Raw genomic sequence first — 17,937 nt, 5'->3', positions numbered from 1 at the left:
GGCGTGTGCACTTCATTTAAGCCGAGTGCAGCTCAAGTGTCTCTGAGGATGTGCCATGGATGCTGATGCCAAAGGCCGTAAGGATGTGAGGATGTGCCAGAGAGAGGGAGAGAGTGAGTCTCTGCAGGATGCAAGGATGCCAGTTGTTGCTGCAAACTCACCTGTTTGCATTCAGCAGTCCGCACACGTAGACAAAGAGAAATTGTGAAAATCGAGTGGGTGGTTTTTGTGTGCCTTGTGGGTGGCAGTTTTTCACTTGGCTTCCCTCCAGCCAGCCTGACTGTTAATAAAAGTGTAATTATGCACATATGCCAGAGGTAAAGATAAAATAAGAGCTGCAAAAAGGAATATATCTATATATAGCTGAAGGTATGGCTTTCCTCTTATTTTTCTTTTTTTTTTTAATCCCACATATCTTTGGTTAGACATTGGAAATTTGATATGTAAACCACAAGTGACATGACGCGCGATGGAATTTCCATATTTTCTTGCCAAAAGACAGGGTTCCCTGAGCAACCGCAAAGCTCTCAGGGGAGCAGCTAATTCGGGTTTAGCATGTTCAGCTTAGACTTTGATTTAATTTTAGGGGAATTTTTTGTGTAATTTGTTTTGGGTTCACAGATATATTAGCTTTAATAATTAATGGTTTTTCATAGAGTACATTTGAAATTATAGTACCAAAAATATATACAATTAATCTCTCTCTTTGGATTCATATCTCAACCCCTTCTAAACCGATCTCTGTCATCCCCATCAATGTTGTTCCTCTTCTGCCAAAAGCTATAGTTCGATTTGGTCTCCCATCAAAGCCACACTTGTCACAGGGCTTTATCCATGGGGTCGGCGAATGACCAATGGGAAAAAGTCCAGAGGAGTTGGGGGCCAACTCCAGTGGAGGCCATAGGCATGACAGCCATCGTGGCGAATGTCAACCGCAGCAAGAGCCGCGGAGTCAAGTGAAGACTTCTCGCATTGACAGGCGGCCAGTGCAGGCGACCACAAGGGGAGCTACAGTGGAGGTAGAGAAGAGATGAAATGCACTGGGAAAAATAAGAATATATATGAAACTATTTGCTAAAAATGTTTACTAATACTTAAGTATTATATTTTGATTTTTAAGATTTTTTAAATGTATTTTAAAAGAGCTTTTCTGTTCCTTTATCTTTATTACTCTCTATACACCTGATTTTTATAAATTTCTATGGTTCTGGTTATGAAAATAATAATAATCAATTTAAAATTAGTATTATATATTCCCTATAATTGCTCCAGTTATATAAATTTCCTTGACAAACTTTAACCAGATTGTTAATAACTATTAGAAACATTTTAAAGTATTTATGATATAATACAAAATCTTAATATAATCTAAATTGGATCGCCTGGAGATGCTGCTTTAAATAAGAATATCTTGCAAAAAAAAAGATTGTATGCAACATTACCTCATAAATTATAAATAAATAATAAATATTCAAACAAATATTTTTAAATTATCAAACCCCTATAATTTACCATTTCAAATCAATTTCCTCAGTGTACGACAAGAATTTGTGACATTCCGAGGTCTCGGGTTACGGCCATGGGAACAGAAAGAGTTCGAATTGGTTTTGGTCGTCACAGGGGCTTCCCCGTTCTCTCACCATCTTCCCCAAACTCCCCTATTAGCACTGCTGTCACGGGGTCTGTATCTCTCCCTCCCTCTCCCCATGGGGATCCATGGTGATCCATGGGGGAGACCATCGCTTCAAAGGCCCCCATTGATGGAGCTGCCGAGTTGTTGTCATCATCATCATCTGTCCACGGGCGGCGGCGGCGACGGCGACGGCGTCGGCTCCTTTCAGCTCCTTTGAAGTTGGGGGGCTACAAAATTAATTGCACGCTACACAAATCCCTCCTTGGCCCATCTGGCAAACCTAAAAACTAAAAACTCTAAATCAACAATCATCATAACTATAACTTTGTGCCGGCCCAATGGGTTGTGCCGGGTTGGGGAAAAAGGGGGTCCTGTGTGCTGTCAACATGCTGCCAGTTGCTTTGCTCAACTCATTTCCCTCCCCTCGGTATTTTCAACACTTTTGTATTGGGAACACACTTGACTTTTGCCATGGCAAATCCCACACGCAATACACACAGAGAAAAAGTCAAAATAGATTGGGTTTAGGAATCATTAATTGTATTTTAAATATTTTTAAAAAATTATTTGAAGACTCTCACGGAAGGCTATAAAAGAAATAGGAAAAGTCCTTCTATGATATGATATTTTCAATATTAATTATATGGCAAAAAATATCAAAATACACATCCTAAATAAATAATTCAAAATATTATATTCAGTTTATTGAAGTTTCTAAAGCATTGCTTGGCTAATTGTGTTAATAAAATGAACAAATATTATAAATAATTAAAAATATATCAAGCATTAAAGAATATACATTTTCAACATCGTTCTTTAACGTATAAATCTAAATTTATTTTTATAACTTTACAGGGTATTTGAATTTCATTCAGAAGCTTGCAAATCATAAAGGACTCATTTCCGACCCTATAGACCATATATATTCTTGATCAGCATCAAAAGCCGAATCGATCTAGCCAACTCAGGCAGGAACTTTTTTTTTTTAATTTTTTCAACATTTTATAAGTGGTTAAAATTGTCAGAAAAAAATTTACAAAAATTTGAATTTTTTTAAATTATAAATTAAGTATGCAGTTTTATTAACCTAACAAAAACTAACACAGGACAGTTTTCCGAATTGAAATTAATGCTTTAATGGTTAAGATATGATTTTTTTAAACTTTAATTTGCTGAAAAATTGTCATATAAAAATATTAATAAATATTGACCAAACTTGGTATTATAATTTTAGTCAAAAGATTTATTAACCTAACAAAAACTAACATGGGAAAGCTTTCCGATTTAAAATTAATGTTTTTTTGGCCTAGTTATGAGTTTTTGGGAACTTTGATTTGATCAAAAAAATTGTCATACTTATAAAATTATCGATAAATATAGATCCTAATCTTTATCGATCTTATCCTTTAGTTCAATTGTAAACTGCAAAGGTATTTCAACTTCGCCTTTCCGAAGTTAGTTTCCTTGCTTGTTTTAAATAGATCTTAAGCTTTATAATTCCATGTTTTTTTCCCTCCTTTTTTCCCTCAGTGCCCCTTATAAACATGAGCATATGCCACGCCCCTCATCAGCACCTCCCCCCACTTCATGGAGTTTCCGGCTTTTGTATGCATTTTGCACTCTGTTTCAATTTAATTACTTTCGAGTTACGCAACCGGGGGACAGGATAAAGTTTGCCTGCCATGTAAATGGAGCAGTGGCCGAAGGATTTAGATGTCCTCCACGAAACTCTCCTCTGCAGCAGTCCTCAATTTAAATTCATAATTCAAAAATTAAATTAGATGTAGGCAAAATCCGTAGTAGTCAAAGTTCTTGTGACAAAAAGGATCCAGGTTTCGGTTGCACGAATTTGCATTTATCGATTCGAAGGAGGTCCGAATGGAAGCTTTTTCCAGATTTCTCTGCTTTTTGCTCTTGTGTTTTTATTTTCGGTTGACACACAAAAAATAACAACACAATTTGCATAAACGTCAACAGCAACAGCAGCAGCAGCTGAAAAAAAGGTAACAAAATGTGGCAGCTGTTGCAGCTGAAAGGAAAAACAACATCGGAATAAGTAAGTAGGGAGTATTGGACGGGATAAATTGGTAGAAAGAAGCAACGTTTCGATATTGAAGTTAAGACAGAGCAGGCTTAAAGCTTTATAGCTTTATAGAAGGAATCAATGTTCATTAAAATCGGTGAAATGAAAGTCAAGTTGATGGTAAATATCAAAGATATTTGAATTTATCAAATTCTTTAAAGTATTTGCCATAAAGCTGAGTTTATTTGCTTAATTAAATTAAATAAATAAATCAAATATGCTAATAATGTAGAGAATATTAATATTAAATGTAAGATCTGTGAGCATTTTTAAATAATACAACTAATAATTTGAGTTAGTAACATTATGAAACAGTATCAAATAATTAAACTTTAAAATTGTATGTGTCTAAAATTGATTTTTCCTTTCTTTTGTGCATTTTTAATTTATTATTGTGTACTGGGTTTTATGCATTTTTTATTTTTTTATTGTTTACTCCGGCTTGTGTATTTTGCATGTAGAATTTTTCCATTGATTTTGTGCATTTTTAATTTCCTATTTTTCCTTGGTTTTGTGCATTTTATATTCATATTTTTAAAAGAAACATTTATAGAACAAATGAAGATAGTATCAGTAAATTTATTTATATATAAATACCTCACAAACTTGATTTAACTTTAAATTAAATAACTATAAGCAAGTAAACTTAGGCACAAAAAAATACCAAGGATATATAATTAAAGCACAAGGATGCACTTGTTCAGGTATTCATATATATTATTCCCTTACCAACTCAAAACACGTATGTTTGTTAAATTTGAAAACTTTTTGAACAACCAACAACAAGTCCTCTCATGTCCCCTTATTTGAGTACCAAAAGTCCAATTCTGCTGACCGAAAAACCCTGTCCCAAGCTCCACTAGAGTGTCCTTTTTCTTTATTTTTTTTTTTTGGGGCACAACTTTATTGTGGCTGTTGTTGCTTTTGTTTGCAACTTTAAAATGCATCCGAGCAGGTTTGCATGTGTGTGTGTTTGGGGCGGAAGGGGTGTGGCTGGGCAGGAAATGTATCCCACAAGGAGTAGACCAGAAACAGACCAGAACGGAAGGCACTTCCTGCAGTCGCTCTCTCTGTGAGTGTGTGTGTGTGTCTTTGGCATTGCTCCTTCGTAGTGTCCTGCCCTCCATTCCGCCATTCCAGAGTGAAACGCTCACACCGCTTGGCTAGATGCAGATAAGAGGCATATTCGCTTGTCAAGATTCGCTTTGATGTCTTTTTCATGTGGCCCGACTTGGGTGCGGCCTGCTTCATGTCCAATGCTTCATCTTTACACAGGGAAAAATATGCTAGGGTTTTTAAAAACACTAAAAAAGTGGTAAAAAAAATTGCACAGCATACGAAATTCAAATTTTCTTTCATTTCTGAATTCAATACGTTTTAATATGTGCCATAAATCTATATTAACTTTCAGAAATAAGATTAATATTAACATTATATTTGAAAAATATTTAAAATATAACTACGAAGTATATATATAAAAATGAATTAACATTTGTTTTAATAATACTGTTATTTTAATAATAAAATTAGATTTTTTTGATATTTCAAATTTTGCTACATAAAACCTAACACTATAGTTTTGATATAATATTAAACAAGATATTTGATATAGATATCTTATTTCTTTATCTTAATACTTTTCCTATCGATATGAGTATATGTATATTTTGAATTAAGCAGGTTTTCCTCTATTTAAAATTGGAAATAAAAATACATTTTTAAAGATTAATTTGGACTATTTAAAATGTAGACTAAAAAAACTAAGATTATTAGTGATGCCTCTGAAAGTTATATAGGATTTAAAAGAAGTTAAATAACGTTCAAATAACTTTTGATTAAAAAAATTCAAAATGTTTTGAAGATATACAAATTTCATTTTATAAGTTTTGTTCTAAGTGTTTTAATAAAAGAAGAATGATTGAGTTTTAGTTAAGCGGTAAGTCCTCCTAAAATTACTTAAATCTTTTATGTACTTTTATTTGTTGTACATGTATTTTCCCTATAATATTTCTTTCAGTGTACGTCCCTCTTTTAGCTTGCCCCCCTTGCTCTTAGTGTCGCTCTGTGTGTAGGTTGGTTGACAACAATTAAAAAGTGACGGGCAAAACAAATCGCCGGATCGAAGGAGGAGGAGGGTGCCGGCAGAATCAAAGGCCGGAGGGTTGGCAGGTCTACCAACTTAACTTAAGTAGCAGCAAATATACAAAACAGCAAAGCAAAAATCTCTTTTTAGAAGCATTTCAATTGCCTTTTGTTTATGCGAGAAGATCTCTCCTCCTCTCCGCTCGCCTTGAAATTGCTTTGAAGTCGAGCATTTTTCATGGTCCTCTTGCCTGTGAGTGAGTTTTATTTTTGGTACCGAAGAAATTTTATTAGCAAAGGGTTATGGTTGGGGTTGGGATTGGGAAAGCGCTTTGAAGTTCAAGTGTAGGCGCTGAGACAGCGGGAGCACCAGCGGCACCATTGATATATTTATTTCCACACACAATAATTCGCTTTGTTGCCGTCACAAATTGAAATATCACATCAATTTGCCATGCCGCCGTCGCGCTTTGTAATAAAAGTAAATAATAATTTAATAAAAAAGAGTAAAAAAAAAACAAGCAACAGACCGCAAAACTACAAAAACGAAAAAAATAAAATAAAACCGAAAAGCGGCAAAAAGTTGACTGAACAAAATCAACCATTAAACGCTGACGGCAAAGAACAAAGCCGAATCAACGGACCGGCAAAAAGCCGACAACAGCTGGCCAAAAAAAAGAAGGAAAATACAAAAAAAAAGTATAAAGCTGAAGGCCGCTCAAGGGGAGGGGCTGCCATAGCGCCCTCTTTGTGTCAGTCCGGCCCACCATCGAATCTGCTGCGCATGCGCAGAGTCTTCAAGCTGCGATGTGTGTGGCTGGAACCGCCTGATGCCCGGATGCCTGATGCCCGATGCCCGATGCCCGGATTCCTCTCGCTTTCCTGGCTTAACTTTAACTCAAGATGCCGATGCCAAACCGCTTCAAATTGATTTGAACGAGCGCAAAAGCTTTTGGACAAGTTGATAAGAGCGGCGAAGCGACAGCATCGCCTTGCTTGGGGTTTTATCTGTTTATAAATACTCTACCTAAGGATATAGCAAGTAAATTAGAGGGTCCAGAAAAAATCATAGAATTATAATTTTGAATAGTATATAAACATAAATCCATTATAAAGTTTAAATAAATAAAAAATATAATAAATAAATAAGCATCACCTTATTGTTCTCCTTTTGAAAAGCTAGGGTACCTTGCCGTGGTGATTTTATATTTTCATATCTATACTCTACCTAAGGTTATAAAACAAAGGTTTAGTATCTCGAAAAAACATACAATTATTATTAAACAAATATATGTAATAATATATAAAAAATGTAGTTATTAATAAGTATAAATATATAAAATTCAATAAAGAAATAAGTATCACCTATATGTTCTCCTGCGGATAAGCTAGGGTACCTTTATCTTTAAATATAATAATCTTATTATCTTTATCTTTAAATATATTTTACGCAAAGTTCTTAACAATATGGTCTCATAACAATCATAACTATAGTTATTACATTACTATCTAAGCTTTATGTTTAAAAAACTATATGAAGACAAATACTTTATAAGGATAATCTAATAATTTATTAAATGACATCCTTTTCTCTTCTCCTTTTTAAAATCTAGGGTATATTTTAGCCTCGACTTACCTGATATTTTTCGACTGATTTTATATCTCACTTTTTTTTTTCGCACGGGTGGCTTTCGACGTGGCTGAGCTGTCCATAGATGTTCGACTCTTGGCCTGAGATGTCGGCACAACATCAAAAGGTGTGTGTGCGATGTGTGGCACCGCCTGCGGGCCAAGCTCAAATGAACATGCACACTCACATGTCCGCGGAGGGGAGGAGGAGGAGGAGTACTTGCAACGAGGGGAGGAGTAGGAGAAGGAGGAGGAGTTGGATCGGGGGTCAGCCTGTCCAGCTAATCAAGCATCAACTTCATCATCATCATCATCAACATCAACATCATCTTGGTGGCGGATGCAAGCGAGAACAGTTAGTTTTATGGGAAATGCATGGTTAATCAGAGGAAAAACCAAGCGGCATGGCTTTGATAATTTTTAGATAAATATTAAAAAGAGAGAGAGAGAGAGAGAGGGAAGAAGTTTATTATATATTTAGCATTAATAACATTAATGCAATGCGAGAAACAGTTATACCGATTTATAAAGTATTTATTCTAAGTTATATTGCAGCTAAAGAAACTAGAATTAAAATTCATTTTTTATTTATCATATTATTTACCAATTACAGATTCAAATTGAAATTTTTTTAATCAGTAAATAGTATCTATTTTTAATGACAATGAAAACAATGAAAAATCCAACATAATTATATATCTATTACCCAAAAAATCTAATTACGGGGTTTGAAATGGAAATAAATAGCCAAAAGCAGGAAACCAAATTTCCAGTTAATATTAGATCGTAAAATGAATAAAACGATCGCATTAGTTCTTCTAATAGTTTACTGCCTCAAAGTTTCTGAATGTTTATTTAAAGTCACAAATATAAAATGCAAGTGTTATGATAAATCATTTTGCAATTTTGACCAGTGTGAATTAAAGTTATTGGGTCGAGGAAAAGTTGGTATATTTGTGTATGTTAAAGTTCAACAACTGCCAATAACAAAAGTTCTTGTAAGTTATTCAATAATTAATTAAAATTAATGATTTTATGATAATATTTTACATTTAGGTGAACATTAGTCTGCATCGAAAGTTTAGTGGCTATAGACCATTTTTGTATAATATCACAGTGGATTTCTGTGATTTTTTTCATCATAAGACACGATTTCCTTGGTTCAAAATAGGTCACGAAGCATTGTCTACATTCAGCAATTTAAATCACAGTTGTCCTTATAATGTGAGTATTTTATATAAAATTCCTTAATATATTGCAGTATAACATAAATATTAAATATTTTTAGCATGACATAATTGTATCAAAGATGATACTTAATGATAGAATGCTAGAGAAAACCCCTTTTCCAACTGGGTCCTATATGCTTCAAATTATTGCTGGTAATCCGGAGTGGAAGGGCATCACACAAGTTATGGTGGATATTGTTGAGGTTTAAATATAATATAATATAATAATAATTTAATACAATATAATAAAAAATATTTTTGTGTAAATCCAAGATTTTCAAATATCATAACTAAGCCAAAAATGAATTAATTTCAAATCGGGAAACTTTTCTGTGCTAGTTTTTATAGGGCTAACAAATCTACATACTTAGTTTTAAAATAAAGAAATATTAGTTTTTTGCCAAATTTTGACATTTTTAACACAATATTTTTAGACAATATTTTTGGACAAAAAATTAAAAAAAATATTTTTCTTCCTGAAATGGCTAGATCGATTCAGCTTTTTGTGCTGATCAAGAATATATATGATTTATAGGGTCGGAAATTACTCCTTCACTATTTTTGAGACTTCTGACTAAAACTTTAATTCCCTGTAAGGGTATAAAAATAATACATTTTAAATTATTTGCTTTAACCTGTAACCTCCGCATTCTCAAGATAAGTGATAATTTCTTGGAAACTTAAAGCATAAATATATAAACGTTTATATATTTAACTTAAGTTTGCATAGAAATTCGAATGCTCTTACTCACCATTGACCAAGGAGAGTGCAAATTTAGCAATTTCACACTGCGCCTGCGTGTGTCCTTTTCCTTGGCCAACGTGTCGTATGAGTTATGGCAATCAAATGGGCACACGTGTGGCCACCACTCCAATGGCCAGTAAATCAAACTTTTTGGCAGGCCGTGTAAACAATGTTATAAATCAGAGGACCGCAAGAGGCAGCCACCATATTGTCCATGGAGGAACTGCGTCTGCAGATGGCAGACGGAAGACGGAGCCAGGCCCACGCAGCTGGGAAAATATGGAGGCGGATTGCAATGCTCCAGGATGCAAGTGACGCATAAAACCATTAACATATGAGTGGAGGGGTGGGTGGGTGTGGGTAAGTGTGGGAGTGTGCGAGTGTGTGTCTCTAACCCATTCAGCCGGTGGAAGTGAGTGTCTGAGATTTACAGCTCCCAGCTTCCCAGTGTATAATTGCATTTGGAGCAGGCAAACCAATATGGGAATTTAATTAAAACCAAACACTAGCTGAGCTAAGTATTTTAATAATGCAATTTCCAGAAGTATCTTTCGGTGAGATAATAAATCCGCTTTGTGTGACTGTATATTGACTTAAACAGAGTGCTTGCTAAAATGAGAGTTTGAGAGATGACTGAAGACGCTTTGAAATGTTATATATTAAGATAAAAGTATAAACAGAAAAAGAAAATAAATAATATTATATATTAATAATATCAAATGTTAAAAATAATAGTATATTATAATGGAAATATATATTAAATTGGTTTCTTTAATAATAATATTTTAATATGGCTAAAAATTAAGTCTTGATTTTGAAGTGTTGTCAGAATATATGTATAAGGCTTCTTTTATTTATTAAAAGATAGTTCATTTTTTAAACACTGTTAAAAAATATAAAAATAAAGAATATAATATGAATAAATTAAAAAGTAAGAAATGTTTAAGACAAAACTATGATAAGAGCAAGGAGAAAGAGCTAGGGGGAGAGCTTTGAGAGAAATAGATAATTTGTTGCACTAGTACCTTCTGCCTTCCTCTGCGATTCTCATACTAGGCACCTAAGAACGAGAGATGTGGGAGGGAAAGTTTAAGTATTTGCTGCCTTCCTCTGCGATTCTCATACTAGGCACCTAAGTAGACAGTTTTTCAACCCTATTTTGCTTGTCATTCTCATGGGACTTCAGAAGTGGTAAACAAGTGCAAGTTGTATTCGAAACTGTTTGTATGATTTAATTAACACTAATACCTTCTGCCTTCCTCTGCGATTCTCATACTACGCACCTAAGAACGAGAGATGTGGGAGGGAAAGTTTAAGTATTTGCTGCCTTCCTCTGCGATTCTCATACTAGGCAGCTAAGTAGACAGTTTTTCAACCCTATTTTGCTTGTCATTCTCATGGGACTTCAGAAGTGGTAAACAAGTGCAAGTTGAGTTTGAAACTCATTATATGATTTAATTGTTTAGTGATCCCTTAAAAAGCTGTGAGAGGGAAAGATCAAGGATTGCTGCCTTCCTCTGCGCTTCTACAACTAGGCAGGTAAGTAGACAGTTTTTCAACCATATTTACTTTTCATTGGGACCTCGGAAGTAGTGAACAGGTGCAAGTTGACTTTGAAACTCTATATATGATTTGATTAGTTTTTAACGTAATACCAAAAATTATTGATAACCGAAATATTTATAGTCAAACTTTCCAATTTCAATTTTCTTAAATTCTTTAATTGCAGCATTGCCCAAGAAGTCAATGTACAATTTAAAATCGACAATTTCCTTCCAATTTATTGCTTTTAAAAAATGTCTTTAATGTTAAAATAATAAAATGAAAAAAGTACTGCCTTGAAAGCAGATTATATGTACCAGAAAATTGATTTGCATTTGGAGCAAAAGGCTTACAGATGATCTCCTAAAGAATATGGATATATGGCATATGGTTATGGATACTGGGATGGGTCCGGAATATGGCTTGCCCCGAGTGTATGCAGAGTGTGCGCTGAGTGATGTGCGCATGGATAATGAAGCAATGACGGCATGAATGACTGAATGAGGCGGCAACCTCTATGGGGATTCGTCGAGGGTTCTTTCAGCTCAAAGAGGCAGCCGCCAGTTCGAGGCACGACTCCGCCAGCGACTTGAGCTCCGCTTGCGGCTTGAGCGTTTAATTAAAAGGCAACAAAAGAGACAGAGAAAAAAACACAACAAAACTCAACACAACTTGGAGTAAGAAACAAAAAAAATACATATATATATATCTGTATATATATTAAAAGAAAAAAGGCGGCATTTGAGGCGTCGCATCGGCCGGCAGTTGATCATTATCAGATACGGCAGCGTAGATAATGCAAGATACAAGCTGAGAGGGGGGAAAAAATACTACATAGATGCTGTTTTTTTTCTGCTGGGCGGCACTTAAAAAAATTATATTTATTTTTCGCTTGGCCCCAAAACGAATGGCCCCTCCCCTCCACTTCCCCCCACTTCTTTTGCCAGCTGTCTGTAATTTACGAGTGGAGCGCAGAATAAATGGAAAACTTTATTTTGGACAAAAACTATGGGTGTGTGTGTGTGGAAAAATAAATAAAAACGCATAAATTATTATTTCTTTTCCAGCCACCAAAAGATATTTCCACTTGAAGGCACATTCTGTGTGTGTCTGTTGCAAGATTTGATTATTTTGTTATTTATTTTGTTCAATATTTTTGAAGAAAAATTTTCAATTAAGATTCCAATGGGTATTAGTTAATCGATTCAGATTGCTTACAAAATATACTGGTTAAGTAAAGTAAAGTTATAAACTGACATTATATTTCAGTATTTTGGTTTCATAAGAAAAATTTCTATAGATATTAAAAAATTTATTTATTTAAAGCCAGATCTCTATTAGGATTTATTAACATTATGTAAATTATTTTAAATCAAAATATGTGTAAATTTCCTTGAATTCATTTAATGTTTTCCTATTAAAATATACTATTTATAAATTTAATGATTTTTTCTAGGTATTTCAAATATTTTTGTTATTATTTATTTGTAGAAATCTGATTGGAAAATTTGAAAATCAAATCGGCACGATTTATTATAAGGTTTTTATAAACTTTATAGGTTTTATACCTATTTATACCTTATGTATATGCTTTTATTTATCTGTAGGAATATATTTTGACACGTATCTATAATTGTTAGGGGGCATAAATTTCAAATAACGATGGAACGAATTTATTATATTTTTGGAATAGGTAAATATAACATTTTATAACTTAATAAATCAGCAATTTTATTAGGTAATCATGAAATATGGAATATATTTGGTAGCAGAAACATTTTATTGTCAAGAACTTGGGTGTTTCTTACATTGTTAGGTTCCGATAGCAATAAAGTGCATCTATATATTCTCTATATATAACTTTCAAGTTTCTTTCCTCTTGTTCACTTCCTGGAAATGACTTTTAAGAATGATATTAAGTTAAGATATTTCTAAACCTGAAGCTGCAAAGACGTGTTCTTTGATCAACTTCAGTACTAGAATTTCCCAAAAGCACCATCAGCCCACACTTAATTCGTTTTTATAGCTGCCATTTAATCTATCGCTTCCCATCATGTTTTTGGCATCATTAATCTGGTCATTAAGTCCCCCCGATACCACAAATACACTCCTATATATATATATAGAAACATGTCTGGCCTAATCGTTTGATGGACATATCGATGGCTGGGCCAGGCCTAAAGTCTTGTAAATGTAAAATCGTAAACTGGCGGGCAAAAAAGTGCCTAAAAGGGGTCATAAAAAACGAGCTGATTGAAATTGAAATGGCTTCATTGTGATGACCAAAAAAGAGGAGGAAAATATACTTGGCTGCTTGGCTAGGTTTTTAATGATTTCGGCCTAATAAGCAACAATTGGTTTCTCCCTTTTTCCCTCTTGCTTTTCCAATCAATACACAGTTACAATTTCCGGCAATCGAATTTTCCTATATGTATATGCATCTCTTCGTTCGTTGTGGGCCCGCGTTTATCAAAATTAATTGGAAATTTTCGTCGTTTTTCCTTTAATTTTTTTTCGTTTTTTTTTTTTTTTTTGGTTTTTTAACGACTTCTGGGTAAAAGTCATTCGAGCAGCAAGGTGGGGGGACTTCAAACGGCATGTTGCACATGTTACGAAGGGACGGACTGAAGATCTCTTCGGGTGCCTCATTTGGTTCTCCGGGCCTGTCAGCTTTATGGCCTTACAATATAATTTCCTGTCAGTCAGACGGACGACGACGACGATGACGACTCCGATGAATGCCAAAAAAAAAAACTACAATTCATAATTGCTTTTGGAAATTTGTTTATAAACGAGTCCAGCGCCATCAACCCACACATCGTCATCATCAAGGGACAACTTCATTTGAATTTTACGACATAACGTATAAAATATAAATATTTATGGCCAGCACTTACAACAAAGTTAATTTATTTAATAGAATCACCATGTACATGGCCCCATATGATTTCTATATTTATGTGTGTTTATGACTTCCAAAAAGTGTATTTTGAAACTCTTCATGGAGCTCTGATCATCGAGAAATATATATTTTTTAATGAGTCTGCGATCTGTTTTCCGTGTGACGCAAGTTGAAAATGTATCTGCGAACCTAATTTATGTTAGCCCCATAATTTAGTGAAAATATTTTGAGGGGAAAATTGGAAGCATTTCAACGCCTTGCTGTTATTGAACTTTTAATGGTATTTGGTCAAGAAAAATAATCAATTGGTTTTGTATTATTCTTGAATTAAATTAAGATTTTCTTTGGTTAATTCTGGGAATTTATAAGAGTGGCTGATGAAGAAGGAAGAGATTTTACTGTGCTTTAAAGGTAAATAAATAATTAAAGGGTATTTAGATTTGAGGAATTATGTTGGACTTTTGAAGGGATATTTCAAGGGATTAAGAGAAAAATAAATAGAAATTAGCTACCAAGAAGTTGAAAGAAGATAAGTCATATTTAACACATTTTTCATAGCTTGTACTTGGTATACAAATATTTTCACAACTATTTACAAATTAAATTCTATAAACCTTAAATAAACACTTTTAAATACCTATTCTATTATTTTATTCAATTAAAAGCTTGTCAGTTTTTCGATTAATTTTCTTGCTGTGAGGAAAATGTATAAAATATTTTCCCATTTATAGAAGCTGCGAGATAAGGCAATTATGTTTATCTCCTGTAGCTAAAATGACCCCGCTTTAACCTAATCAACTTCTAATGTAAACAAGCACAACAAACACACACAGTATACACACACACACACACACATCCGTGGTGCTCGATTAAACTCATCTAACCCTTCAAAAACTCATCAGCATTGCCAATATGTGTGAAGATAGGGACAAAATGACACAGAGCGAATCCAGCAAACGGCTTCCTTGTCAATTACAGTCCGACAGTTGCCATGGCTGTCAGTCGGTCTGTCAGTCTTTCGGGGCAAATGTCAAAAACCCTATATAAAGCCCGGATGGAGACAGGCGGCCATTTTGACCATCAACGCCCACCGATGTTCCACTCGCTTTTGGGTAATTACATTTGCAGTCAGCCTCCCCTGCGTACATTTTCAACGACTTTTGTCAAACGGAAAAGCTGCAAAATGTTGTGCGAATTTCGGCTGAACAAAGTGCAGGAGCAGCAGGAGCAGGAGCAGGACCAAGAGCAGGACCAGGAGCAGGGGTTGTTGCATTGCGAAACCGGAGAAAACATAAATCAATATCGGGAGGGGGTCACAGGAGGCGGACAGATCCCGACATCAATCAGGGGCCCGCATTCGATATGAGGAAGGGGAGAGTCCCTGGAATGAGGAACCAAGAAGACAACGTCCCCGTGAAATTAAGACGATGGATCAATGGATGATGACGAAGGCCCTAACAAAAGAGGGTTCCGAAAATGCACAAGACCCAAGAATATGATGAAGATGAAGCTGAGGAGCAGGGAAGATGGAGAAGGAGGAGACCCACGACCCTCGAAAACCCTTCTGTTAGAAGAAGGAGGTTCCCTTAGCCGCCTTTGTAGCTTCCCCTTCCCCCACCACGTCTGTAGGTTCTACGCTTCGATCGCGTGTTCTTCTTCAATTACAGCGCCATTATACCGAAAAAGCCGAAAACGTTTTACGGTGCGAAAGCCTGCAGACCCCCGAGGGCTTTTGGGGGTTAACCCATTAATATTGCATTAATTTTCATTTTTTATTCCTTGGGTGTCAATGGGTCGACTCAAATTTAATAGAGAATTTTTAGGGAAAATAAAATAAAATAGGGAATAGAATACAATAGTTTTTTCGTTACAAATATTAGCGAATTGAAGAATCTTAGAGGATTGTTTTAAATTTAATTAAAATTAAAAATATATAATATATAAAAATATTTACATGTCCCTTGCATATTTATAATATTCTAAGAACTTAAACTTTTTTAAACTTCAGAAACTGGTTAGATTTACTTAGTTTTAAACGTAAATTAATTAGAAGTACAAAGTTAATACAGAATTTAAAGATATATAATATAACAAATGCATGGATTTTTATTACTATTTGTTTAATTATTAATGGAATGTGGAATTCTAGAAGATATTTTTAGGAATTAAGATATAAATGGGAACATTCATATTTTCCTGAAATTTATCTTGTGCTATAAGATTTTAAACTTGTTAAAATTCAGAAACTGACTAAAATTACTCAATCACAATTATATACTTAATTATTTCAAACATAAAAGTAAGATTCCTTTAAAAAAATCATAGAAATCCATACTTTTATTTATACTTTTGTGGGAATATCACAGAATTAAGAAAATATTATTTTTAAGGCTTTAAAAAATGTGTTTTAAAGTAAGTTAAGCCTCAAAATCAAAACTTATATATATTCTATTAAAAGTATTCCTAGTAATTATTACAGTTTTTGTAAACTTTCTTTTTAACAAAAGAACCTTTTGTACCATAGAGGGTTAAACCTGAAACGATCTTGCTCCGCGGGTTCCTTCCACTTGCTTTTGATCGCCGGAGAATGAAAAGAGCTTTGCATTTCTTTTTCTTTATATTTTGTTTTTTGTATTTTTACCCCGATCTTTTGCCTGGTCTCTGCAGCGTAATTCAGGATTCTCCTTGCTCTGTTATTATCGTCGGGTTTTGAGTTTGGGGTTACTCTTGTTTTTTTCGTTATTTTTTTTTTTGGTTTCTGGTGGAGGTAATTGCCCCGATGTTCGGGCTCAGCAGGCGGCTTCTTCTTCTGCGAAGCGAAAATGTGGAGTGGGGAGCTCAAATTTAAAAACAATCAAAATTTTTTTCTGCTGCCGCTATGCATAGAGCCAAATTAAAACCGGGTATTATCCATACATGTGTATAATCAAAAATTGTCGAAAAAAGGGGGGAGGGAAGTGGATCGAAATCGGACAGGTAAGACCAGGGATCAAGTAAGGTGCCAAGGCAAAATAAAACCAAGTAAAAAGAAAGCTTTGCCTCTTTGGGACGTGGCATAAGTCGCAATTGGAGATGTGTTTCTGGGATAATTGCTTTTGTAAGCAATATCAAGAACATTTAGAGCCGGATTTGAACATTTTTAATCTACCCATTTGATGTTAGTACTTTAATTTGTAATCTTAATCAAGTTTTAACCAAGTGTTCAACTTTGCAAAATATAGAACTTTAACTTTAACAACTAAAATCAACTTTTAATTGATATAATACATAAGTAAGGTTCTTGAAACTCGGTGGAATAGGTTTTTAAAATATAACTTAACCTTTAATTGATAATTCTGCCAACAAATTAATTATAAATTAAACAAAAAATAGCTATAAATATTTTTAAAAATAAGTTATTGGTATTTTTTATTTAATAATAATGAAAAAATTACAAGTCTTTAATTTCTTAAATGCATACTAATTTTGAAAATATTATCAGTCCTTAGCTTTTATTTAAAAATCCGTAAAATTGTAATATAATATATATTACCATTTATAATATGATAATAAAAAATTACCCAATGGATTAATAAATCATCGTTTAAATTGAGTTTCCTAACAATTTATAAATTATTGTCTTACAATTCAACAAAACAAGTCAAAATATACAATACCTTATAGTATTTTATGATTGATTAATAATATCTTATCTTATTTTTACCTATTATTCTCTCCTTAAATTCCTATATTTACCTGGCTTTTATTTATATTATCTCTCAATTGCCTGACAAACCGCCTGCTAATTCCATCATACCCTCGAATAATACTATCAAAAACCACTGCCACAGCCCCAAAGAGAGTCATTCGCTCTTACAAAAATTCTCTTAAGTAAACAAAACCGCAATTGTTGTATGCTCACAGCTGTCTCTTTCGAAAAAAACATAAGCCAACACTGAGAGAAAACCAGTCTCAGCCTCAAGCATGCCATACAAACAGAGCCACAACATGTTCGAAATTCGAACTAAGAGTGCAAAGAGAGAGAGCGGGAGAGAGTAAAAGAGAGAGTATTTCGAAGTGCCAACCACTTACGAACCCAACGAGAGGTTTCCG

General features: G+C 34.1%; 1 protein-coding gene across 1 annotated transcript; it reads left to right on the top strand.

The window, feature by feature from the left end:
• The first annotated feature begins 55 nt into the window (after positions 1-55).
• On the top strand, positions 56-8,865 carry LOC147644200 (uncharacterized). The gene is made up of 5 exons (XM_086829803.1): positions 56-113; positions 6,748-6,771; positions 8,241-8,425; positions 8,484-8,651; positions 8,716-8,865. The coding sequence occupies exons 1-5, from the start codon at positions 56-58 to the stop codon at positions 8,863-8,865; spliced, it is 585 nt and encodes a 194-aa protein (XP_086685929.1).
• Positions 8,866-17,937: the final 9,072 nt, after the last annotated feature.

Source organism: Drosophila serrata, unplaced genomic scaffold, assembly GCF_035046125.1.
Source record: "Drosophila serrata isolate PLE 108 unplaced genomic scaffold, ASM3504612v1 contig_217, whole genome shotgun sequence".
Lineage (NCBI taxonomy): Eukaryota > Metazoa > Arthropoda > Insecta > Diptera > Drosophilidae > Drosophila > Drosophila serrata.
Note: the sequence above shows the minus strand (reverse complement) of the source record. Positions and strands in the feature narration are given on the sequence as shown.

Coding starts and splice junctions, on each gene's coding strand:
- LOC147644200 (XM_086829803.1), top strand. CDS start 56: ATGGATGCTGATGCCAAAGGCCGTAAGGATGTGAGGATGTGCCAGAGA. Junction 8,426..8,483: donor TGCCAATAACAAAAGTTCTT/GTAAGTTATTCA, acceptor TTTTACATTTAG/GTGAACATTAGTCTGCATCG. Junction 8,652..8,715: donor ATCACAGTTGTCCTTATAAT/GTGAGTATTTTA, acceptor AAATATTTTTAG/CATGACATAATTGTATCAAA.